The sequence below is a fragment of the Nothobranchius furzeri genome, chromosome 19 (genome assembly GCF_043380555.1).
Source record: "Nothobranchius furzeri strain GRZ-AD chromosome 19, NfurGRZ-RIMD1, whole genome shotgun sequence".
Taxonomy (NCBI): domain Eukaryota; kingdom Metazoa; phylum Chordata; class Actinopteri; order Cyprinodontiformes; family Nothobranchiidae; genus Nothobranchius; species Nothobranchius furzeri.
Window position 1 is genome coordinate 24,765,053 of NC_091759.1, and position 25,409 is coordinate 24,790,461.

Sequence of the window (25,409 nt, forward strand, 5' to 3'; positions counted from 1 at the left end):
GCTCTACCTCCAGAGCTACTGCTGTCCCAAGCTAGCCACAGAATTGATTGGAGAACATGCGTTAGCATTTAGTTTTAACAGGACTTTGCACAGATTAGTTACTGACTGACAGACTGTTTAATATTATCCGTGCTAAAGCCACCAAACAGGAAGTGGATGTGGATAGTTTGTTAAACACACAAAGTGTTTGTAGCATAGCTGGACTACAGTGAGCACCAGTTTGGTTTGTAGTGATACTTTTGTATGTAATAAAGTATCTTTGCACTCTAACGTCTGATTTAATGGATAATCTGCTGATGAATCAACATTAATTATATTTTATTACACTGAACAAAAATATAAACGCAACACTTTTGTTTTTGCTCCCATTTTTCACGAGATGGACTTAAAGATCTGAAATTAATTCCAGATACACAATATCACCATTTCTCTCAAACAGTGTTCACAAATCAGTCTATATGTGTGATAGTGAGCACCTCACAGGTGTGCCACATCAAGATGCTGATCTGACATCATAAGTAGTGCACAGGTGTACCTTATACTGCCCACAATAAAAGGCCACCCTGGAATGTGCAGTTTTGTCTCACAGCAAAATGCCACAGATGACACAAGCATTGAGGGAGTGTGCAATTGGCATGCTGACAGCAGGAATGTCAACCAGATCTGTTGCTCGTGCATTGAATGTTCATTTATCCACCATAAGTCGTCTCCAAAGGCATTTCAGAGAATATGGCAGTACATCCAACTGGCCTCACAACCGCAGACGACGTGTAACCACACCAGCCCAGGACCTCCACTTCCAGCAGGTTCACCTCCAAGATCATCTGAGACCAGCCACTCAGACAGCTGCTGAAACAATTGGTTTGCATAACCAAACAATTGCTGCTCAAACGGTCGGAAACCATCTCAGGGAAGCTCAATTGCATGCTCGTCATCCTCATCGGGGTCTTGACCTGACTCCAGCTCGTCGCCGTAACAGTCTTGAGTGGGCAAATGCTCACATTCGATGCCGTCTGGCACGTTGGAGAGATGTTCTTTTCATGGATGAATCTCGGTTTACATTGTTCAGGGCAGATGGCAGACAGCGTGTGTGGCGTCGTGTGGGTGAGCGCTTTGCTGATGTCAATGTTGTGGACCGAGTGCCCCATGGTGGTGGTGGGGTTATGGTATGGGCAGGCATCTGTTATGGACAAATAACACAGGTGCATTTTATTGATGGCATTTTGAATGCACAGAGATACCGTGATGAGATCCTGAGACCCGTTGTTGTGCCGTACATCCATGAACATCACCTCATGTTTCAGCAAGATAATGCACGGCCCCATGTTGCAAGGATCTGTACACAATTCTTGGAAGCTGAAAATGTCCCAGTTCTTGCATGGCCAGCATACTCACCGGACATGTCACCCGTTGAGCATGTTTGGGATGTGCTTGACCGGCGTATACGACAGAGTGTACCAGTTCCCACTAATATCCAACAACTTCGCACAGCCATTGAAGAGGAGTGGGCCAACATTCCACAGGCCACGAGTGACAATCTGATAAACTCTATGCGAAGAAGATGTGTTGCACTGCATGAGGCAAATGGTGGTCACACCAGATACTGACCGGTTCTGAGTCCCCAGACCCCCAATAAAGCAAAAAACCGCACATTCCAGGGTGGCCTTTTATTGTGGGCAGTATAAGGTACACCTGTGCACTACTCATGATGTCGGATCAGCATCTTGATGTGGCACACCTGTGAGGTGCTCACTATCACACATTTAGACTGATTTGTGAACAATGTTTGAGAGAAATGGTGATATTGTGTATCTGGAATGAATTTTAGATCTTTAAGTCCATCTCATGAAAAATGGGAGCAAAAACAAAAGTGTTGCATTTATATTTTTGTTCAGTGTATATTAAGCTATAATCCTGTGGCAGTTTATTTTTACCGTTTAAAAACTTTTGACTCAAAAGAATAAAAATCACAAACCTCCACATGAGGTCACATAAACAACACAAATAAACCTGACAACAAGCTGCAAACACACACGCATGAACAGAGCATTGCATTCATTCCCTGTGCTGTACGTGCACACACACACACACACACACACACACACACACACACACACACACACACACACACAGACACGCACGCATGCACGCACACACATGAAAAGTAGTAGTTACTCAAACACACACATGCTAATTATGAGCTGCTGCTAAATTACAGGCTGAAGTTCGCGGTTCATGAGCAGCTGGAGTTAGAATGTTCCTCTCACAAATAACATCTACAACAAATGAAGCTGCTGTGTTTCATGTCCTTAAATAACACCACACACACCCACACCCACACACACACACCCGCCCACACCCACACACACACACACAGCTGTGCAGCACTATGTTGTTGCTGATAGAGAAAAACCCACGATACACAACCGAGTTAAAAACGACAGACTCACTCACTCAGCCGTGCAGATGTTTTCTGTTTTCTCTCTCCGAGCAGCAAATAACCCACCAAGCCTCTGATTGACTTAACGTTCACTAATCTGATTACAGCCGCATGTCCAAAGGCCCCACACACACACACACACACACACGCACGCACACGCACACACACACGCACGCACGCACACACACACACACACACACACACACACAAGGTGAAGCTGACCCAGTAAGCGTCAGACTAATCATATGACTGTGATCTGTGGGGATTGTGTGTGTGTGTGTGTGTGTGTGTGTGTGTGTGTGTAAGGGGGGTGGGGGTGGGGGGTCATGGTCATGACGCACAGAAAAAAAAGAGATAATCTGACCAATCAGAGAGCAGCAAACAGATCTAAAATCTAATCTAGTCTGACTTCACATTTTTTGTGTTTCTAACTCGTCTGTTTAGTCCGCAGACCTGCGCCCTCTAGTGGTCACATGTATTTAAAGTAAACAATGAAACCTGCTAATTAAACTAATCTCATGGACGTAAACAGGCTAAAGCTGAGAGCTTATTTACTTTGTTCAGCTTTTAAATCTGTTCTCTTTATGGACGAGTTAATTTGTGTTTGATTATAAACGTAACTCCTGTAAAATATCATTTAAGAGGATTTTTCAAACACATTTAAATCCGTTACGACTCTGAATCTTTTACAGTGAATCTCGTGTTTTCATTTAGATGTTAGCAAGAAAATCCATCAAGGTCAGCAGGTATGGTGTCCCTTAGAGGACATCCTCGGTTCTCTGCAGGAAAACAAAATCACACTTTTAATCCACGCGGCTGCAGGCGTCGGACGGAAGCCTGCGTGCAGTCCTGGGACATGAATGTGGTGCACTCACGTAAACATCTAGCTGAAATAACTAAAGTCTGATGAATCAGGATCATTTCTCAACTCAGCATTTCCCATCTTCAGAATCAGGATTGATCGAACTAAAAGCTTCTGACTGGAAACTTTCTGATGACTCAGACTGAAGGTGAGTCGAGACAAAGAGGAAGTAATCCGATACTTCAAATATGAGAGGAAGATAAGATTCATCAGAACTCCAACACGCAGCAGGAGGAAGACGAGTAAATTACCTCAGGTGTTTTCACTCATGCAAATCATTAACCGGGGCGACGCGCTGAGGGTGACACAAGGTCAAACGTCAGCGAACTCACAAACGGGGACAGAGGACGTTCACTGCTTCTTCATCTGCGGTGGTCTCTGTGGGGAAACAAAGCTCTGGTGCTCCTGTTTCAGGAAGTAGCAGGAAGCCATCTCAAGAGAGCTGAGAGCTGGATCCAGCCTGGAGCCCACAAAAGTGCTGGCCTGGATCTGCTAAGCAAACCCGGGCCATTGTCCCTTACCGGGCCAACACCAGTGTCTGTTTTTCTGAATCTGGGCTAAAACTGGACCGGCACTGACCTGGATGCCGATCCGGCCCCACTGTGGCCCATTTCCAGGCCAAATCTGGACCACATCTGGCCTGAATCAGGCCCAGGTCTGTTCCAGATATCAGAGGTGAGCAAATCACACCAGGATCTGGAGTCTTACTTCCTGATATGTGGACATCTCTCCTCTGATTGGCTAACAGCAACACAACTCTACCACTGACTGTCTGCTCTGCAACGTTGAAGTTTTATCTCCACAAACAACACAAGCCTGGAGGAGTTCTGCTGTAAGGTGAAGTAGCTAATGCTAATGTTAGCTTCTACTAGCCGAGACGTTCTCTGCGGTTTCCTGGACGCTAAACCAACAACAGCTTCCCCGTCGTGAGTCCAGATGTTTATGTTTATGTTAATTCATTTAGCAGACGCTTTTATCCAAAGCCACTTACAATTTATAACCTATAGGGCGTGTTGTGATCTGTGGGGGAAACCGGAGTACCCGGAGGAAACGCAGGCATGCATGGGGAGAACACGCAACTCCACGCAGAAAGGCCGCAGCCGAGTTTCGAACCTGCGACCTTCGTGCTGCGAGGCAACAGTGCTAACCACTGCGCCACCATGCAGCCCAGATGGGTGATTCCATGAATGCTAGTGTCAGGGTGACGTAGATCTGTCAGGATTTTCTATCCTAGAGTTTCACCGTCTGTTTTCTATCAGAAGCTACTGCAGGAGGTAGGTGTAGGAGACTATTTCATGTTCAGCCTGCATGTGAAACTCAGTGACTGGTCCGAGATAAAAAAAAAAAGGTTTCTCAGTGAACTTGATCTTTAACCTCTAAACACATCCGCTGTTTTAAAATAAGTAAAATCTACTTTTAGATTTCTAGCTCTTGTCATGATTGTTGATTCGAGAGGAGGTTTTATCGAGCGTGTGGACGAGATAAACATCTAAAGCAACCTCAGGATGTTTCAGTCCTCCATCAGAACGTTTGGGTCTTTCACCTCCCTGAGTCTGAAGATGTAAAACAACCCTGAAACAAAAGATGTTGTGTGTTAACTCGTTACCATAAAACAACAACAACAACAACAACCAACTCATTTTGCTCTAAAGCTGCAGGAACAAGACGTTTCTCCAGAACCAGCCAGGAACCAACACCATCATCAGAGGATCGGATCCGTTTGGTTCCTGAAGACGTTTCCCCACATTCAGACGATGGAAGGATAATCATCTGAGAGCAGGAGTGTGTGTGTGTGTGTGTGTGTGTGTGTGTGTGTGTGTGTGTGTTATTTGGCAGATGGACCCGAACAGCCTCAGAACATGATTTGTTATCCACATGCTCACACCTTGTTCCACACTCCTCCTCCTACTTCTCTGCTGCTCTCAGACCAAACAGGAGAACCAAGAATTTGACCAGAAATCGGTTTTCTGCACTAAAGAATGTCGTCTTGGTTCAGTTGGAATCAGATGAAACCAACATGCAGCTCGTCTCTGAGCTTCCTGGCCTTCTCATCAAAGATGGCCGCTGGGTTTTAGCTTTTAACCCTCTGGAGGCAGGCGTTGCAGATGTGCAACGTTAAAACCTTCCTCCCTGGTTACTCCACGTAAGTATTTCATGAGCATTTTAACTCAGAAGTTCCCCTGAAGGACTTAGTTGTTCGTCCTTTTTGAGCCTGAGAGGGTGAAGCGGCTGCATGTGCCGCTGGGACGGTGACGCAGCAGGTCGTGTTCAAGCGACGGCCTCTAGAGGGCGCCAGTCAGACTTAAATCAGGCTTCTTCTCGCTTGAATGTTGAAAAGTGTCATAATGAGTTCTGCTGGTCCGAGTTCAGGTCCTCCTTAGAGGAGGAAAACAGATGAGCTCAGAGACTTCTACAGGTACCTGAACACACCTGTCCTGAGACAGATCGTTCTGTTTGATGTGAAGTTGCTGCAGGGCAAGGCTAACCGACATGTAGCAGCTAGCAGACACACGCACGCACACACACACGCACACAGCAGTTGTTGCCTCTTTGAGTGACTCTTCCCTCTCATTGGCTGCCTCTGATCGGCAGCCTCTCCTCTGTCAGCGGCTGCAGGACAGCTGAGGCGTTGTGTGTGAACGTATGAACAAACGGTTGTGTTGTAAAGGGCTTTGGGGGGTTGTAGAACTCTAGAAGGTGCAGTACAGATACAGGCCATTTACCATAATGAAACAGGTGATGTCTAGCATAAATGAATGCCTTTGAGTGAATCTCTGAGGAAAAGCCTCTGGCGCTCCTGTTTCAGGAACTAGAAGTTAGCCAGATCAGAGGTGGGCTGAACACGGCAGTATTGGCCTCTGATTGGCTAACAGCAACATGACTCTACCACTGGCTGTCTGCTCTGCAACATTGATGTTCTATCTCCACAAACAACACAAGCTTGGAGGAGTTCTGCTGTGTGGTGGAGTTGCTAATGCTAATGGTTGTTAGCTTCTGCTAGCTGAGCCGTTCTCTGCCGCTTCCTGGATGCTAAACCAACAACAGCTCAGAATTGTGTGTACTGAAACTAATTTCCCTCTGGGATTAATAAAGCATCTTTGAATTGAATTGAGTGATTTATGACATTAGTCTAAAGTAAACATTAAAGCACCCTGGGGGCTCCAGGACTCTAGAAGGCGCTATATCAAATACATAGGATGTGTAGGGTCGAGTAACATCCACCAGGTGTGGTACGCAGCAACATTATCAAATGCCAGATGTACCAAATATGCACAAAATTAAGTGCGTCTCTCACATGAATAGTGCACGTGAACGAGTAGTCGCCAGTAAATAAAAAACAACAAGGAATTGGTTCGGCCAGCCACCCCTTTTTCCTGATGCATTGGTTTAACCCAAGGTCTTGGCAGCCTATCAGCAGCGAGGTGAGCTAAACGGTGCTAGCTTAGCCTTAGCCAAAAGCACCGACATCACAAAAACTACATTTGAAATGACACGTGAACAGCATATTAACGACGTGTAGTTTACTTGGTATTTTCGTGTTGTTTGCTGGTTGAATTCTCACAAATTTTTCTAATTTAATTTGCGTTCCGCGTTCTAGATGCATTGGTGATGGCCTGTTGATGCGTTGGTGACGCGTAGCTGACACGTTATTGACGCGTTGGTGATGCCTTGTTGGTGCGTTGGTGATGAGCGGCAGCCTCAATGATTCCAAGACTGAACTGATCCTGTTTAATCCGGTCAGATCTAGCTCATTCCAAACCCCAGATCTTTCATCTATTTCTCAAAATCCGTAAAATCTTGTATTTTCCAACTCCGCCATCCGTCTAAATTAAGAGCTGTTTTGTCTAGAAAAAATTTGGAATCAGTTGTTCATGCCTTCATCACATCTAGGCTCGACTACTCAAATGCATTTTTGCTGGGTGTCAATCATCGGCATATACATATTGGACAATGGGTTTCCATAGGCTCCAATAACACGTTTTTGAGGCTAAATGGGAGGTGGCCACCACCGCCATTTTGACCGTGTCACAGGTTCCGTCAAGCCCAGACAATTCCACAAAAGGGAAGAGAGGAGGAGCTGAGGGTGGGGCTGTAAGGCTGGCATCAACTGACGACACCCGGTCGAACTAGCTACAAGCTAACCCAAAGCTAACGTGGAGGTGGGAGCTAAGCTAACGGAGGTGGCAACCTAGCTACAACCGGAGTTAACTGTGCACAACACCAGAGCTTCTGAGTCAGAGATACGCCGGGCTGACCGCTGGGTAAAACCGGGTGGAACACAGAGGTCTCCCGAGAGCTCCTCAAGCCGATAGTGGGAACCCAGCTCCACCAACATGTTATATTTCAACCCATTTTCTAAAGTGCAGCATTATGTTAAATGCACTGGGTTTACCCTATTACATTTACATTTCATGGTTAAACAGTACATGTTAAAATCTAAGCTCAGCTCGGCAGTGACCTAAAATACATAAATATAATTTTACTTACCGAAAAAAATGAAGTGGAGACTCCTTGGACGCTCTATTAGTGCAATTAATGCCACAGCAAGTCATTTTGTCCAACAATTGCACAAATAATATCCAAACAAGAATACACACACACAGAGACTCTAAATCCCGGAGCAGTTTCCAGGCCAGGCCGAGGCTCTACTGAGGCCTTTCCACGGAGCTAGCTCTGTGGTCACGTGGGTCGGATGCTCATTAATTATACAGAATTTTAGGCTTTTAATACACTTAAACAGAAGAGTGAGAAAACAATTCACCCCCCTCAGAGTTGTCATGAGTGTAAACTAGATCATTTAAACCTAAAACATGTTCTGGTACCAGGCTGTAAACATGTTTATTTCTGCTGTGAAATTGGTATTTTTAACATGGGAGTCAATGAGGATTTGCTCGCTTCTGACACCAGCCCCTAGTGGATGAGGGTGGAACTGCAATTTTTGAGCCGCATTGTGGGGGCTTGGTGTCAATAAGTCAACCCTTGCCCGACTTCAACTCGTTCAAAACGCAGCTGCTAGATTCCTAACGCGTACCGACAGGCGCCAGCATATAACACCAGTTCTCAAATCCCTTCGCTGGTTGCCCGTCACTCTCAGGGTCCAATATAAAATGCTACTGTTTGTTTTCAAATCCCTTCATGGTCTTGCCCCCCGTGTACTTATCTGACCTTCTTTTAATTTATACTCCTGGTCGCACACTCAGGTCCTCCAGCCTGTTGCTCCTCGAGGTCCCGAAAGCGTGTTACAAATCATGCGGACAAAGAGCTTTCTCTGTCGCGGGTCCTAAACTGTGGAACGAACTTCCAGTCACAGTTCGACCGGCATCAACCGTGGCAGGTTTTAAGTCTAGACTAAAGACAGACTATTTTACCCTTTCTTGTAACAGTTAGCTGTTAGTTTGGCTTTTACTGCTCTTATCTTATCTTCCACAGTAAGGTTTTATTGGTACTTTTTATCGGCTTGTCCTTTTTATTATCGTTGGCTGTATTTTATAGTACTGTTTTATGTTTTTATCTCTGTTATTGTGCGACTGTTCAGTACTTTGGTCAGCCGTATGGCTGTGTTTTTAAAGTGCTACATAAATAAAGGTGGTATGTAATGAGTTGATGATGCGTTGGTGATGCGTTGTTTGCTCGTTAACAATGTGCACTTTTCGTATGAGAGACGCACGTCATTTTGCACGTTTGTGGCACACCCGGCGTTTCATACAACATGAACACCTTTGCTGCTTCTTTGCACCTGAAACACTCCTGTGGAGTAGGAAGTTTGCTCGTGAAACTCGTCTATTGCGTTACACACCGCTTACGTTAAATTATTTATGAAGACTTTTTTCTCTGTAACAGTTTTCCATTCTAGTTACGCAGCAGGTTCAGGTTCGTTCTTCAGCTGCAACCATAAACATCCAGAGTTCACCTTTTCAAGGAGACTGCAGTTTTCTGTTTATGTCAGCAGGTGGCAGAGTTGAGCCGTTTAGCGGTGCAGAGGGCGGGGCCAGGCGGCGGACAGGGGTGGAGGGCTGATGGTTGAGCATCTGGGGCCTCCTGACAGAACAGGTGCTCCGCCACTAAACAAACAGCTGGTCCCTTCCAGCGTTTGTGCTTTAGAGCTCAGCTGATTGGAGACAATCGACTGAAAGCCGAGCCGAGGTAAACAAACCTGTTCAGAAACCGACGGGAATCAGCTCAGAGTTTAATAAACAAGCAGCTGTTTAATAAAAGTTAGTTTCTGGTGAATAACTTCCACCATCCTCTTGCTTTATTAAGTTTAACATCAGAGTTTGTAGAGTTTTTTAAACATTTTGTTTTTTACTTTTTTCCACGTTTCCCTTTTCCAAACTCATAAAGTCGGATTTATTTTCTGGTTGTTTAATTTCATTTCCAACCAAGACTCAGAAACAGCTCAGACTTCCCATTTTCCAGGGACAGTGAAGGCATCATGACATAAAGCTGGAGTGATTTCTCCTCCATTGAATAAATACCTAAACGAACCAGAACCAGAACCAGACACTTTAGATCTTTAGACACCTAAGGGGTTAAAGCCAGACTTCCCATCAGCTGTTAATCCAAGTCAGCATCAGGATCGTGTCCAAACACGAACAGATTCAGAACATCCTCTGGTTCTGACAGCAGAAAAAACAAGCATTGACCCGGTTGTTCTGGGCTTTGATGTTCCCGGTTAAAACCACTGAAGCTGCCGTTGTTCTGTTGTCAGGAAACGACGGTTTCACAAACAACAAACAAACAAACAACAGCTCCTTCTTGGATATTTCAGAGTTAAGTAAATGAAAACGGACTCGACTGGAACTCTATTTTCCCTTCGTGTCTGAAGGCCAACAGGAACATTTATGATCTAATAAAAGACTCGTCTGCTGATTCTGATTATTTGTGTCATCAGATCAGAAAGAGTTAGTTTCTGTTTTATTTCTTTGTGTCGTAAACAAAAGCAGAAACAACCGAGGAGGAAAGAACAAACAAACACGACGGTAAGAAGCTCTTTGATGGTTCTGAGGAAACACTCCATGGTGGAAGGAATTCTGTGGAAGGGTCAGCCGGGTGGAGTAGTTTTCCCTGGAAACCAGATCTGTGTGTGTGTGTGTGTGTGTGTGTGTGTGTGTTGCAGCCAAACATTGTATTGGCTGAATAATTTAGCTTCGCTTCCACTCCCCGTTCCCTGGAACCCGGCGCCGAGGGACCAGCTCTATTCCTCCCAGAAACATAAATCTTTTATTATCGTTTTATTTAAACTCGTTCTAAAACTGAAGCCGACGTGTTGTTTGGGATTTTTTGAGGTTTTGTGTGAAATGAACCCAAATGTATTTTATCTTTAACCTGATGAACCAGTCTGACCCTCAAACATGATGAAACCTATCTGGTACCTCTATTTCTATGTTCCTCTACCTCTGTAACAGAATTAGTACTTTCATCAGAAACTAGATCGACATGTCTGGCGGGTGTAGATAATCTAGGAGGTGTCTGACGTGTGATGTGAGGTTATGTTATAACGAGGAAATGTTAATTATATTATAAATAAATGTGTGCCAGCTTTAGGAGCAGCAGCAGTGCTTTCTGTGTTCTAGTATTTTAGCCCTTGAACCTCACGCCCCCTGCTGGGCAGAGCCGGTACTACAGCACTGGTAATGTTCTGCTGAGAAAGAGGAATCGCGTCAAGCGAAGAGGAAACTTCGGTTAAATAATAGAAATCCTGATCCAGGTCTTAAATATTCCAACATTTTTCCCCTTTCTTTGAACTCACCACCGCTACGTGCTATGCTAATGTTTTATCTTCCAGAATCAGAATTTAACTTATCAGAATAATTTTTTAAGTATGGTTTTCTTATAAAGATCATATTCACTAGTTTTCTCACCACATCTGCAGAGGTCTCTAGTGTAAATGAAAAAGCTCTGGAGCTCCTGTTTCAGGAACCAGAAGTTAGCCAGATCAGAGAGGGGCTGAACACACCCAGATCTGGAGTCTTACTTCCTGATATCAGGACATCTCTCCTCTGATTGGCTAACAGCAACACAACTCTACTGCTGGTTCTGCTTTGCACAATGATGCTCTATCTCCACATATAACACAAGCCTGGAGGAGTTCTGCTCAGAGGTGGAGTAGCTAATGCTAACGGTTAGCTTCTACTAGCTGAGACGTTCTCTGCTGTTTCCTGGACGCTAAACCAATAACAGCCTTCCCCGTCGTGAGTCCAGACGGGTGAATCCATGAATGTTAGTGACAGGGTGACGTAGATCTGTCAGGATTTTCTATCCTAGAGTTTCACCATCTGTTTTCTATCAGAAGCTAAAGCAGGAGGTAGGTGTAGGAGACTATTTTCATGTTCAGCCTGCATGAAACCCTCAGAGTGACTGACTATATTTCAAAAATACCAAGTCTGGTTTTTCAGTGAACTTGGTCTTTAATTTTAGTTGTTTGTGATGAATCAGTATCAGCAGATCAGAGGTGTACACAACCACTATTTAGCTCTTTATCTAAATATCTGGACACACACACACACACACACACACACACACACACACACACACACATACACACACACACACACACACACACACACACACACACACACACTGGGGCTGGGAGCTGCTATAAAAATAGAGGAGCGTTCAGGAGCTGCACTGCTGAGCTGCAGAATGTTTAATGTCCTGCCTGCAGGAGCCACGAAGGCTCGGAGCTTCATCCCTCCTCCTCCTCCTCCTCACAGAGACGAAGGCCCGACTGGTAACAGTGGTGAAGTGGACAAGAGGACTTGGGTTTCTGGGAGGAAACAGCGGCACAAAGCCACAAGTCAGGGTCAGAACGCAAGAGAACAGAGGCGGTGATTCACAGGAACCTGAAGCTCAGAGCTTCAACAGGAAACCTAAACCTGGTCTGGACCGGGCCCAGGTCTAGCACAACCAGAACCTGGAAAAACTCCAAAGTACGGCTTCAAGGTTCTGGATCTGTAACCTGGTCAGGAACGGTGTTTAAAGTGAGGGTCAAGGCATGGGTGGCGACGTGTTTCATCCACACTTCCTGTTGGGAAAACGCTTCTGAAAGAGGCGTCTCCTGGCGGACCGAGAGAGCGGCACTGAGGCAGCCGTAGACCGCACCCCCCCCCCCCTCGCGTGCTGTCGGAGACTCGGTCTAAAAACTAGTTAACGAGCGCGTGCTCACAGTAGACTTACCACTCAGGAGAAGAGCAGACAGATTCTGCAGCATTTCCTGTTAACCACCATTAGATGGAAAGGAGAGGAGGGCGTTTGAGCGGCTCCGAGCGCTAACGTGTCGTATCAGCAGGTGAGCGGCTGAGCCAGGTGGAGGCGTGGCTGCCTCACCTGGAGACCAGTGCAGTGCAGCCATTTGCTGACGACGTCACGTTTTTCAGCTCAGCCATCAGCCACAGCTGGTCCTACATGAATGTGGAGCCGTTTTAACCTGAAGATGGAGATGGAATAATGGTTTTGGGCTGAAGTATTACATTTAGAGTAAGCGGCCACGCTAATGATTACACACGTGTACAGCACCGTTAGACACTCGTCTGTGCAGGTCAGCAGCTAAAACAGTTAATGTAGGCGTTACTTGCTCTTTAAGGCCAGGAAGAAAACCACTCAACTTAAAATGATGTTTTTGGATTTGATACAGCGCCTTCTAGAGTCCTGGAGCCCCCCAAGGTGCTTTACAACACAATCAGTCATTCACACATTCACACGCTGGTGGGGATGAGCTACGATGTAGCCACAGCTGCCCTGGAGCGCGCCGACAGAGGCGAGGCTGCCGAGCACTGGTGCCACCGGTCCCTCCGACCACCACCAGCAGGTGGGTTAGGTGTCTTGCCCAAGGACACAACAGTACTAAGCCGAGTGGGGCTCGAACCCGCAACCTTCCAAAAGGATGATTATTATACATTTACTTTTATATTATAGACAGAAAAAGCAAAGTGACGACAGTATTTATGTAGAACGGATCTTCACCGGCTGGAGCAGATCATGGTGTGTGTAGATCTAATCTGAGAACGGCGAGCCGATACCAGATACCACCTAACCAGAGGTGTTCAGGGTCGAGTCGCAGGGGGACCAGACTTCCCTCTCCCTACATTTCTACATCTGGCCGCAGTAACACGGCATCTGGGTGTCCTAATCTCCATTTGTGCTAATCTTAATCCCATTTTGGTCTCCAACACTTCCCAAAGTTACATTTCTTGCACGTTCTCACCGTCAGTCAGAAACTAAACTCAGACAAGTAACAGAAAGTTTATTTAATGTTCCAGAGACGCGAGGGCGAGGCCCCGCTGGGACTCACGGGTGGAGCGGAGAACCCGGAAGAACATCTGAGAACCTACAGAAACTCCTTACTGCTCCACAGCCCGGTGAAGAGCTGGGCTTACTGGAACCTGGTTAAACCAGCGCAGAACGCCGGTATCGGCCCTAAAACCAGAACCAGTTCATTTTCATGGTCAGGTGGTTTCATACATTATTGTGAGACAATAATTTCATTAGAATAAACCTCAGCCTTAAGGGGAAATGTGTGATTCCGTTTAAAGCTGGGCCAAAACAATATGACCACTGGTTAAACAGGCCTGAAACGTCACTGATGAGATCAGAACCAGACGGTCTGGGCTCAAACTGCTGATTTAAGGTTAGAACTTTTCCTGAAGCGCTACATCGTTTATATGATGATGATGATGATGGCGGAGGCAACACCACACCCACATCAGAACTCTCAGCTGGCTGGACTTTTACTTCCTGCTGCAGCATCAGATCAGCTGGTCTACATTTCCGGTTTCTGAGGAGAATCACAGCACGTCCGCTTCTGGAGCGGTTTAACGGAGAACCGGAACTGGTTCTGGTCCATTATGAGTATTTGTAGTTCTGGGTTGTTTTCAGACAGCTGATTCTCCCGAACTGCCTGATACCGGACCGGTAACCATCAAACAGCTGACCCGGTCCTACGCGGCCTCGGCCCGGTGCTTTGGGTAGTTCTGACCCGGACGGATGCAGTAGACCGGTGACGTCAGTGGAAGCGGGTAACTCACCGGTCCGGACGGTGCCATCCCGGTCCTCGGAGGCCGGGTCCCTGCTGTGCGGTTCCGGGAGCTGCTGGAGGAAACAGCGGCCTCTGCTCGCCCCGAGCTCCGGTAGAAACTCTGCAGCGCGCTCCGCTGACGTCAAGGATGTAAACCCAGGCGGTGACGTCATGACGTCAGATGAAAACTCCACCCACTGGCATTTAAATTCGTAGAAATAACATTTGAGCTAAAATGAACCAAAAAGCTCAAAGAAAGGATAAAATATAAAGTTTTACTGTGAATCAAAAACAAACCAGAAATACATTAAAATTAGTCATTTTTACAAACTCAAGTTTTTCTGTAACTCAAGGGGTGAGCCGGGTTGTGTTGGCTAACCGATGACATAGAACAGCGCTTAACTGTATTTAATACATTTTGTCTCGTTATTCCGATTTATTTAGGTGAATGTTTGAAAATGTGAATAACAGTTTTCTGTCCTTTAAAGTGATAAAATTGTAAAACATTAAAGGTGTTTACTTGAACCAGAACACTAGGGCTTCCCTTAGCCATGTCACATTCAAGCACTCGTAAGGTAAAAAAAAAAGTTTTCCAGGATCTCAGATAGTTGATTAACATCAAAAATAACCCTCATTTCATTTCCTTGTTCCATAAGTTATATGGAGATATATCAGATACTGATCTGACCCACCAACACCAAAATCAACATTTTCCTATTTCATTCTAATTATTTACATTTTCCATATGTTGTTTGTAGAAAACATCACGATGGAAATCATGAACCGTTTTAAATTCATAGCTTTTTGTAATGAACAGATTTGTAAAGACTGAACCAGGATCAGCATCAGGTATCCAACTCACGTACGGAGGATGTGGTTCCTACGTTTTCATAAAAAGCTGAGATGTGCATCAACACATTAATAACCAGAAACACTTTAGTCACGGTCGTGGAAAAGCCAGGTGTTTATTGGTGGTTTCACTCATTTTCATCATAATCTGACGGAAATAAAAAGGTTTGGACCGAAGATAAAGTTCAACAGCACGACTAACTTTCATCTGCCTTTTCCCTCCGTTCGCTCGGCTCAGAGGAAGAGGTTCGGCTCGGGATTCAACCAGCTGCAAGAAAACGGGAAGAGAAGGTTCTGAGTCAGTGTCGTCAACAATCCAGAACAATAAACGGTTCTGTTGGGTCCAGTCAGCCTCCTCAGGTGGGGAAAGGCTTCAAACGTCAAAGAATTTTTTTTTAAATCAGGAAATAAAAACTTCAGAGGAGGCAGAAGGAAGTAGGAGGGTCAGCGAGGGGTCAAAGTTCACACCAAAACAAATCAGTTGGATTAAAGCGTTGGTCTTTTCTCAGTCGGAACCCTTTGATCCTGATCAAGGTGCCGCTGACCTCCAACAGTAGATGAAAACCACACGGAAACGCGCTTTTCACCATTTCCTGTTTCACTTCCTGTTCCGTTGAAGCAGGACAAAGGAAAGCATTAGCAGTTACCCTAGCATAAGCCGTCTTCCACGTGGAAGTTTCAACTTTCAGAATTAGATTTGTTTACATTAGATTATATTCTGGGAATTTTGGTTTGAGATTAGCTGGAATCGGCTACGGTGGTGCTGGAAGTCCCGCAGCAGCAGAATCACACACACCTAAACACACACACACACACACACACACACACATCTAAACACACACATCTAAACACACACACGTGTGTTCACCCCGATCAGCTAAAACCACGGGACAGCAGAAGAAATAAAACATTCAAATCTGAGATTAACTCTGGAGGTTCAAGCTGAAAAATGACTCAAATTCTACTAATTATGTAGAAGCCAAAAATCTTTAATCTGAACCAACCAGAGGCTGAAGAGCACAATAAACATCTGGAGCGCTGAGATTAACAGCCGTTTATGTTAGCATCAGCAGGCGTCGGGGGCCAAAACCAACAAGCAGGAATCGTTGGTTTTAAAAACGCTAAAGTGATTTAATCTGGTTTATTTATTTAATCTGCTCAGCAAAACAAGGTTTTGGTGATTTTCTATTAAAGCCAGTAAACGTTTGCCGCTGTGAGGCCTTAAAGGCCCCGGCGGAGGACGTCCGGATTAAAACAACCTGTTCAGGTTGCTATAGGCGAGCCAGATTATAATCTACCGCTGAAACGAACCTCCACTCAGACTACGAATCTATAAACACACGTTTCACACCAGTTTTTATAAACAGGAAGTGAGCAGCAGGAAATCACCGATGTGACGTCGTTTCTCAGGAAACAGAAGAAGATGAGGTCCGTTTCCTAGAAAGGCTCACGGACCTGAACATGAGGAGGGGTCACCTGAGGGCAGAGCGGGCAGCAGCAGACGGTGGACTACTCTGATCACTGCGCTGGTGGACGAACAGGTGGGACTCGTCAGAAAGGTTTTCACGTGCAGACGCGTCACAGCTCTGAACACCGCTCTCCAGCAGAACCAGCAGTTGAACCGGGCCAGAGTAACGCATCTGGGGCGGCGGCGATGTGACGTCGTTAACGAGGGGAAGGCGAGAGACGGCAAATCCACCAAAGAGCAGAAATCTACATTTTTAACTGTTTAGAAACGCAGCAACAACCTTTAGGGAGGTTTTAAATCCAGCAGCGGCTGTTTAAAGATCTAAAGGACTGTCTGGAAGGGCAGAATCGGGTCAGAACCGGCATAACTAACCTGCCTTAGTAGCAGAGCACAAACTCCGTTCAGCTACCGGTGTCCTTACTAAACTATAGCTTTAAGTTTTACTTTGATGTATTAAATACAAGTCTGACGTCGGGATCTAAAGTTTGCTTCTGTTGGATTTGGAGCAAAAACGAGTTTTAAACACATTCCGGTTCAAACCGGAGCCGACTAAAAGGGAAGGAAACTACTTATTTTTAGATTTCTAATGAAAACAGCTCCTGTTCAAGCTATCAGGAGCCTCACGAGTCACATGAGCGGGTGTAAACAAGTCACAGGTCACTGAAAACCGCTGCTGATGCATTCGAGTCTGCAGGAAAACACGGAGGACGGATCCAAACCCAGAGTCACCACGCTAAAGAAGACGACGTGGAAAAACCTTGTGAAGATGGTCAGAACCGTTAATCTGGACTACTGCCATCGCGCTGATCGATCGGGTCGACTTTCGCTCCTCCGCCGTTTTTAAAACAGGAAGCAAAAACACCACACCTCCATCCCAGAGGGAAAAGAGCCGGCGGAACAGGAAAGAGGAAGGGAAAAGGTTTAAACGAAGATCACACGGTCTTTACAGGCGGAGGCGCGAGCCGGGGCTTCTGCGGCGGCGCTGAAGGCGGCGACGATGGAGGCGAAGACGACGTTGGGGTTCTGCGAGGCGTCCACGGCGGTGTGCAGACCCCGGGCGCTGTAGTACGACACCAGAGGGGAGGTCTGCCGGTGGTAGGCGGACAGGCGGGAGCGCAGCGTCGTCTCGTTGTCGTCGCTGCGCCGGATGAGCGGCTCCCCCGTCACCTGAGAGCAAAACCAAAACACAAACGGGTGAAAAGACGCTTTAAAAACTCTAATCTAGCTCTTAACCGAGGCAAGTTTTAGTTTGATCTCACCCCTATCCAGATTAGTCATGAAGCACAGATTAAAGCGGCGTAATCTGAACCCGTGGGATGAACAGAACGAGATGAAAGGCCCTGAGGAGCAGCTCGAACCTCTAAAAGCTCTTACCGCTAACACAAATGCAGAGATCAACCAGCTGACCCGAAACGGCTCTTTAGAGTTGAGATCCAGTAAACTCAACCAGAACGGTTCTTCTAGAGACCTGCTGGGCTCCATCAGAACATCTCGCTGGTGGACCAGGACCTCGTCTAAACTAGAGAGCACCTACTGAAGTCTCGCTACATAAAACGTTCGGTGTTCGCGTCTCTCCAGGAGGCCCACAGAGTCCTGGACTCCCCGTGGGAAGGTCATCTCTAAGCTTGGAGTTAAACGAGGAGCAAAAGGACGAGTCGTGGCTCATGTTGTCCTGTTCTAACTGAACGCGGGTCAGCTGGGTGGAAGAACCTCCTAAACTCTAGAGGGGTTAGTCGACATGTCTCCAGGTGGGCTGATGCTGGGAGGACTTACGTCGTCCTTCATGGGCTGTTTGGGGGGGTTGAACTCCTCGTGGTAGGAGCGGCCGCTGGGCTGATGTATTAGTCTGAGGAGACACAGGGAGCAGGGTCAGGGTTAGATAACCAGCAGTGACTCACCAACTACTTCACTGTCCTCCCGCGTCCCACATGATGTCCTACTGAGACCTGAAGCAGCCGCTGACGTCGGCAGAGAGACGGAGCGCCGTTCTAACTGGGCTCAGATTGTGGAACGTGGTTGAGGAGGAGGACGGCGGCAGATTTCACATCGTCTAAAGAATCCGTTCCAGGAAACCGTCGGCCAGCCTCCAGTCAGGGACGGAGGCAGAGAGACGTAGACGAGGACAGAGATGGAGACAGGGACAGAGACGGACAAAAAGAAGGAGACGAGGACAGAGACAGACGAGGACAGAGACAGAGACGAGGACAGAGACAGAGACGAGGACAGAGAAGGAGACGAGGACAGAGAGAGACGAGGACAGAGAGAGACGAGGACAGAGAGACGAAAAGCAGCACCTGGTGGTTTGGCGTGAACCGTGCTGCTGAAACTGGACCAGAGCTGAAGCATGGAGGCGTGTCCCAGTGTGGGCGGAGCTACAGCTACAGGTGATGGGGTCTGATAAACGTCTGAAGATACGACCAGATCAGAATAAAACGAGCCGACTCTGGAGCTTTCTGTTCATCGGTTTGAGTCACCAAGTTAAAGTTGAGATTAAATAATCCAAACGTTATTGAGCAGCTTAACCAGACCGCTACCAGGAAAACCTGGAACCGGACCGCTGCCAGGAAAACCTGGAACCGGACCACTGCCAGGAAAACCTGGAACCGGACCGCTGCCAGGAAAACCTGGTTGGTACTAAACAAGGACAGATCTGGGTTTCAACCACTTCTGATTCCAAGTAATAAAAACATAAAAACCGTTTTTCTACTTTAATCTTCAGAACAAAGTCGAGTTCATTTTAGAGAAATTAAAGTATAAAATAGAGTAAATTCTGCCTCTTTGATGATTAAACCCATTTCATCATCAAAAACCAAACAAACATCTGACTCTCCACATCTCTGAAGCCTCACGAGTCACCAGCAGAACCAGAAGAGCAGCTGTGATGTTCTGATGGTGTCACCGAGGATCTGACGTTCACGCCTGGCTCGTCTCGTCTGCTATCGTTCCGTCCCAGACGCGTCCGCCCACATCAGCTCATCTAACGCACCAGTGAGTTGTCACTGACCTGGCCAGGTGTTGCTGGTTTTCCAGGTAAATCGTGATTGGTGCACACGCGCTGAGGTTCTGCCGATGGGAATAAAACTCAAACCTCCTCCAGAAATCTCCACAAAGTCACACAAAGGCAACATCAGCTGGGAACAGCCGTTTCTGAATCGGCTCCCATCTTCATTTTAACACGACGGCGACACCTGCTGGCCAGGTTAGAAACAGCACATAACTTAGTCCAACCAACAGCCGGTTTAAACACCGACTCTGGGACAGATCTAATGGAAAAGGCCCCGGAGCCGTGGAAACCTTCTCTGGTGCCTCCTACCTGCCACAGATCCTACGGACCAGCAGAGAGTCGTCCACAGAAAACTCGATCACAGAGTCCAGCTTCTCCTGTCTTTTGTCCAACATGTCGTCCAGCTGAGGGACAGAAACGTAAACAGGAAGTCAGACGGATCAGAAAACCGAAGAACTGAAATCTGTTCTGGTGTGTAGGGCTGCAACTAACGATTATTTTCATAATCGATTAATCTGTCGATTATTTTTTCGATTAATCGATTAATCGGTTTGTTATTGTTTAGCTATTTAACCTATACAAGTGATGGATGCATTTCAGTTAAGAACAAAAAAACATAAGAGAATTGTGCAGTTGACTGCAATCTATTTTATTGCACATGAACACAGTCAGCAGTATAAAATGAGCTAAACAGTGCAAAATATCAGTCCAGAATAATTTTTAGCATTAGCTGGAAGCCTGCTCCTTCCACCATGGATAGTGGCCTCATGTCTTTTACCAGCATGTTTAGAATAGAGTTTGTAAGTGGTATGAATTGCTGGGGGGTGAGTGTCTTCTTCCCCATGTAGTTGTCCATCGTTGCTTGTTTTTTTCTGCATAAGAAACACAAATAGACTGAAATAAGTACACATATAAAATAAAGCAGCACACACACTACAACACTAAATCAATATTATATTATTTGAATTAATTAACAATATACAGTGATCATTTATTTTGAGGGTTACGTTCTACAAAATAGCCCGCAACAGGAGATATTCAGAAAAAAAGTAAAACATTTTTACTATTAAAAAGCTCTAAGTAAGAAGCTCATGAGGTTTTTACTTTGAGTCGGGAGTGTTTAAATTAGCCAGAGAAATGTGAAAAATGTTTATTTTGTGTAATACTGTTTAAGAAACATGATAAAAATGTGTTGTGAGGCGTTTTACAGCGTTAGATAGTAAAACAGCCTTTTAATAGTAAAAAAATGACTTTTTCTGAATTTCTCCTGTATTTAAAAATTGAAAGTGTACAACTATGCCGCGTTATATTCACCTGGACACAGCTTGTCTGTATATTTTTCTCCGCGGAGTTGTCCTTTTTTGAATGAGGAACATAGTTATGGGTTTGTGCCGTTTTTCTCTTAACGAGAACATTCTTATAAACAGACGTGCTAAATTTGGCAAGCGCATGATACACAACACGGAGGAGATTCACGATTGCATCTAGTCAATCAGAAGTAGAACACCGCAGACTGACGCGGCAAAAAAACATGTTTAACATCCACTATAACGAACTCAGCTAAAACACTAAGTCCAGCTTGTTTATTTTCTGTTACTTACCGGGCTGGCTCTTCCAAATGACGGCTCACTTGACCGCGGTGCTCTTCCTCTGCTGCATCAGCCCCCACATGCTTTCGTCTCAAATGTGCTCCCATACTCGTGAGGTTTTTGTCCGGGGTTTCTCTTCAGTTTTGTCGCTTCTATTTTTCTTCCGTATTTCCTCTTGTTCCGCCATTTTCTCACAGCAAGATGAGCGTCAGTAACGTGATACGTCATGAAAACCGAGGGCACCCATTGGCTCATTTCTTCTTCTACGGCTCCACTGGTAGATCAGTGGCTCATTACTGCCACAGACTGGCGGCAAATTTAACAGCTTGTAACCGATGTCAGATTGTGGTAAAAAATAGACTTTATGCGGTAAAATATGATTATTAAACAACTAATCGATGACTAAAAAAGTTGTTAACTATTTTAATAATCGATTATAATCGATTAAATCGATTAGTTGTTTCAGCTCTACTGGTGTGCATCATTTATTAAACACCCAAAGGTTCCTTCTAACCTCGTCAGGTTAACTCATATAAATACATAAATACAGGAACACCGACCATCTCTGCTTGTTTGACCGTTCGCGGGAATCCGTCCAGCAGGAACCCGTTCCTGCAGGGGGGCGTGTCCAGGTTCTTCTCGATGAGCTCCACCACCATCTCATCACTGACCTGTGAGAACATTTACTCATCAGAACTCCTCTCCTTCGTCCTTCCCTACCGCCACCATCAGTGTGAGTGACTTGTGTTGTAAAGCACCTTGGGGGGTTCTGGGCCTCTACAACACGTTAAACACTAGCAGCGTAAGCCTCCATCCTGCCGAGGTTACCGGGTTCACACCTACTCAGAAAACGGGCCGGGTTTGAATTTAAACTGATAACCCAGATGTGAGAGTAGAAGAAACATCCAGCCAGGGAGCGACACCTATCCACGTTCAGCTCTTCCTGTCCGGACTCGTCGGGATCCACAAGAATCCTGTTTCAACATTAAAATAGATCCCTTTGACGAGTTTGGACTCCTGTTTTTCCAGCTTGGAGGACCTAAACACCCAGGCTGTGACGAAGCACTCACCATCAAACTAATTCTGTCTCTAAGAAATATTCCCACAAGAACACAAACAGGAAGTTTGAAGAGAGGGCAGCGACCCGCCGTCAGAACGGAGAGCGAATCTTTTCAATGGGCGAGTCAGGAACAGCTGCTGTGGCACACGGATATTTATTTTACGGTTTCTGAGGTTTTTAGGGACAAACTAAGACATCCTCACACTAGACCTGGGCGGTATGGCTAAATTTTAATATCACGGATTATTTTTTATTATTTCGGTTTTACGGTATTTGATGGTATTTTTCACAAGGCCGTGATTACTTCTATAAGAAAATAATTGCACTAGAGTGGCCTCAAATAGCCCATTTTACCTTCTTGTGCAGAATACCAGTTTGTCCATGTCCAGTAGTCACAGGCGGCTAAATGCATAGCTAACATAATAATACTAGCCGTTTAAGCCTTGGAGGTGGAGGGTGCAGATCGAAGCTTGAGACATTCTCGGTATTCCAAGACGTGTTTACGGTTGAGGTGATGAAGCAAGTTGCTGGTGTTACCCCCGCCGGCTACCACCGTTCCTCGACAGCATTTGCATATAATAGTCGTTTGCTCCACGTCCGAACTTCTAAACCCGAAAAACCTCCAAACAACAGACGTGGCTCCTCTTTTTGGAATAAGTTCTTCTGCGTTCGAAGTCGCCATGACAGCTCCCGCCAGCCGCCATTCTTGGTTTCACCACTCTGTGGTGTTTGTGTGTAGCAGTGAAATGAGTCCCCGCTGAAACACTTTCCTACTACAGACGTTCTGTACGTTGTCTAGGCCATTCAGCGGTATGTGAAAAATTCATATCATAACCAAAATAAACACTGGTTTTCAGTATGAACCGGTATACCGCCCAAGACTGCCTCACACAAACTTGTTCAAGGACTTATGTCACGAGGAAGAATTTGGCAGAAGGGAACGTGATGAAGCAAGCCACACTAGACGGTTCAGACACCGGAGCGGTTTCCACACAAGAACTAGTTTCAGAAAGCAAAACTCCCTCTGGAACTTTTGTTGGGAAAATTCCTAAGAGCCCGATATTGAAATGTCAGCGAAATCCGGAAGTGATGAAAGTAGCAGCAAAAGTTTAGAAGATTCACTAAATCAGATGTCGTGTTGCCTTAAATCAGCATGGTTCTCCGTCTCTGATACTATTAAACACACACATCGATCCTGCTTCAGCTGCAGCGGAGGGAAACGTACCAGCTTGCCCGAGTCCATCGTCTCCTTCAGCTTCTTGCCAAGTTCGGAGCCGGATGCCACCATGGCCCTCAGCATGTCTCCGGTGGCCAGGTGGCACACGCAGTACTTCTCTGCTAACCGAGGGGCCTGCAGGAGGTGGGACAGACTTTCGGTCACTGCTGGGTCACAAATATAACATTTAACTTACTTTGGCCTAAAAAAATACACAGATTAGCTTTAGGTCAAAGTTGGTAACAGACATTAACATAACAGACAGGAAACTAACATTTTAATGAAAGTAACTGGTGACGTTTGTTCTCTCCTGTGAAGCTACATCTCTGTAAAAGTCTCAACACATCCTGATGAATGCAACAGAGAACCTGGGTTCTTTAGAGTGGACTCTGTGCTTCGCCACCTTTCTGAAACTAAAGTTTGGGATCAGAACATCTCAAGCTCTGGTTTGGAATATAAATCCCAGATTTGAACATTAAAATGGCTTTTTGTGAAGTTTAAATTTCACGCATTAATTCAGATGTTAGTATAACCAACCTGTTACATCAATGAAACTAGCAGGGCTACAACACGGATTACATTAACTAACTTACTAAATTATTACAGCATTAATATTAAACCAAACCCAATCTCAGGAAGCAACAAACATTCAAGATGAACTAAATTCCAACATTTAAAAAGACAAACAGGCTAGCATTAGCATCAACACCGAGCATGCGCACCACTCTTCTCTAAGCTAACGGCTAAAAGCCCCATTAGCATTCCGCGAGCCTCACCTGAGTCCCCTTCCCGGCGCCGGGAGGGCCGAGCAGGATAGCGCGGATGCCCTCTTGTACGTCGGCTATCGCCTCTTTAAGTTGCGTGCTGGGGGCCATGACGGTGCTGGGAGGGGGGGACACCGGAGCAGAAACTTTACCGAAGTCTGTCGGTACCGAGCTGCTGACGGTTCAGCCAAGTTAGCCAGGAAGAGAACGTGCCACCTCCTCTATTAGATTAGGACGCTTTAACCCCGCCCACAAAGGGAAAATCTCGACGTTTTATTGGTTTGTTTTGTTGTCAATCAACCAGTGTGAGAGCTGATTTGACAAACAACTTTGTTTGGTCACTTCCGGATAAATCTTGGGTCTTGAAAGCCTGAGGAATGCAATATTTAATAATAATAAAGTTATAATTGATTGTTTTATGTTTTACTGGTAATTAAAAATAACATCAGACGCTTAGATTTTGAGAGCCGATGCTGATTTCTGATTCTTGTGCATGTTTGACCTGGTGACACCAACTTTGGCTGATTTCCTTTTATCTCAAAGAAATATAATTAACAGGACATTTCTTAAAGTTTTGAAAGTCTGCTTGGCATTAAAAAGTTACAGCAGCGACTTTAATAAAGAAAAAGACAAGAAATTCAGTTAAATTATGTGTGATGGTTACTCTCGTCTTAGACAGAAGCGACACATCACTCTCCACATTTCATTTAGCCCAAATAAAGAATGGAAAAACAATGTGAAAAATAAATAAAAGGGGGAAAATTCAAAATGACCAGTCACACCAAGTTGCACATAAAGGAGATCAGAGCCCTCGCACTATAAAACTGATAATGAACAATTTATTTATGTCGGCAATTTACCAGTTTGAAAATCATTTATTAGATTGTAGTGAAACATGCCTGAATCTGATGTGGGTTAATAAGTTATTTGCATCATTATCAATTCCTTAATAAATAAAGGTCAACGTGTGTGTGTGTGTGTATGTATATATTTTCTTTTTTCTTCAAATTATTCAGTGTGTGTGCTGCTGTAACAGCTGTGGGATCAATAAAGTCTATTCTATTCTATTCTATTCTATTCTATTCTATTCCAAACAACAGCTGTAGGAAAGCACTGCGTGAGTTCCTGTTTTGTACAGTAGAG

At 45.4% G+C, this 25,409-nt stretch overlaps 1 protein-coding gene across 3 annotated transcripts; it reads right to left on the minus strand.

The window, feature by feature from the left end:
- Window positions 1-15,262: 15,262 nt before the first annotated feature.
- ak2 (adenylate kinase 2) lies at window positions 15,263-24,489 on the minus strand. 3 transcript variants are annotated; one of them, XM_015974134.3, is made up of 7 exons: window positions 24,279-24,488; window positions 23,512-23,637; window positions 21,787-21,897; window positions 19,947-20,041; window positions 18,407-18,479; window positions 17,581-17,800; window positions 15,263-15,433 (listed from the first exon to the last, which is right to left on the minus strand). In XM_015974134.3, the coding sequence occupies exons 1-7, from the start codon at window positions 24,375-24,377 to the stop codon at window positions 15,426-15,428; spliced, it is 732 nt and encodes a 243-aa protein (XP_015829620.1). In that variant the 5' UTR covers window positions 24,378-24,488; the 3' UTR covers window positions 15,263-15,425. The 3 variants fall into 3 exon arrangements, with proteins under 3 accessions (XP_015829620.1, XP_015829621.1, XP_054601496.1); XM_015974135.3 differs by lacking the exon at window positions 21,787-21,897 and having other exon boundaries at window positions 24,279-24,489; XM_054745521.2 differs by lacking the exon at window positions 15,263-15,433 and having other exon boundaries at window positions 17,328-17,800.
- Between the last annotated feature and the right edge of the window lie 920 nt (window positions 24,490-25,409).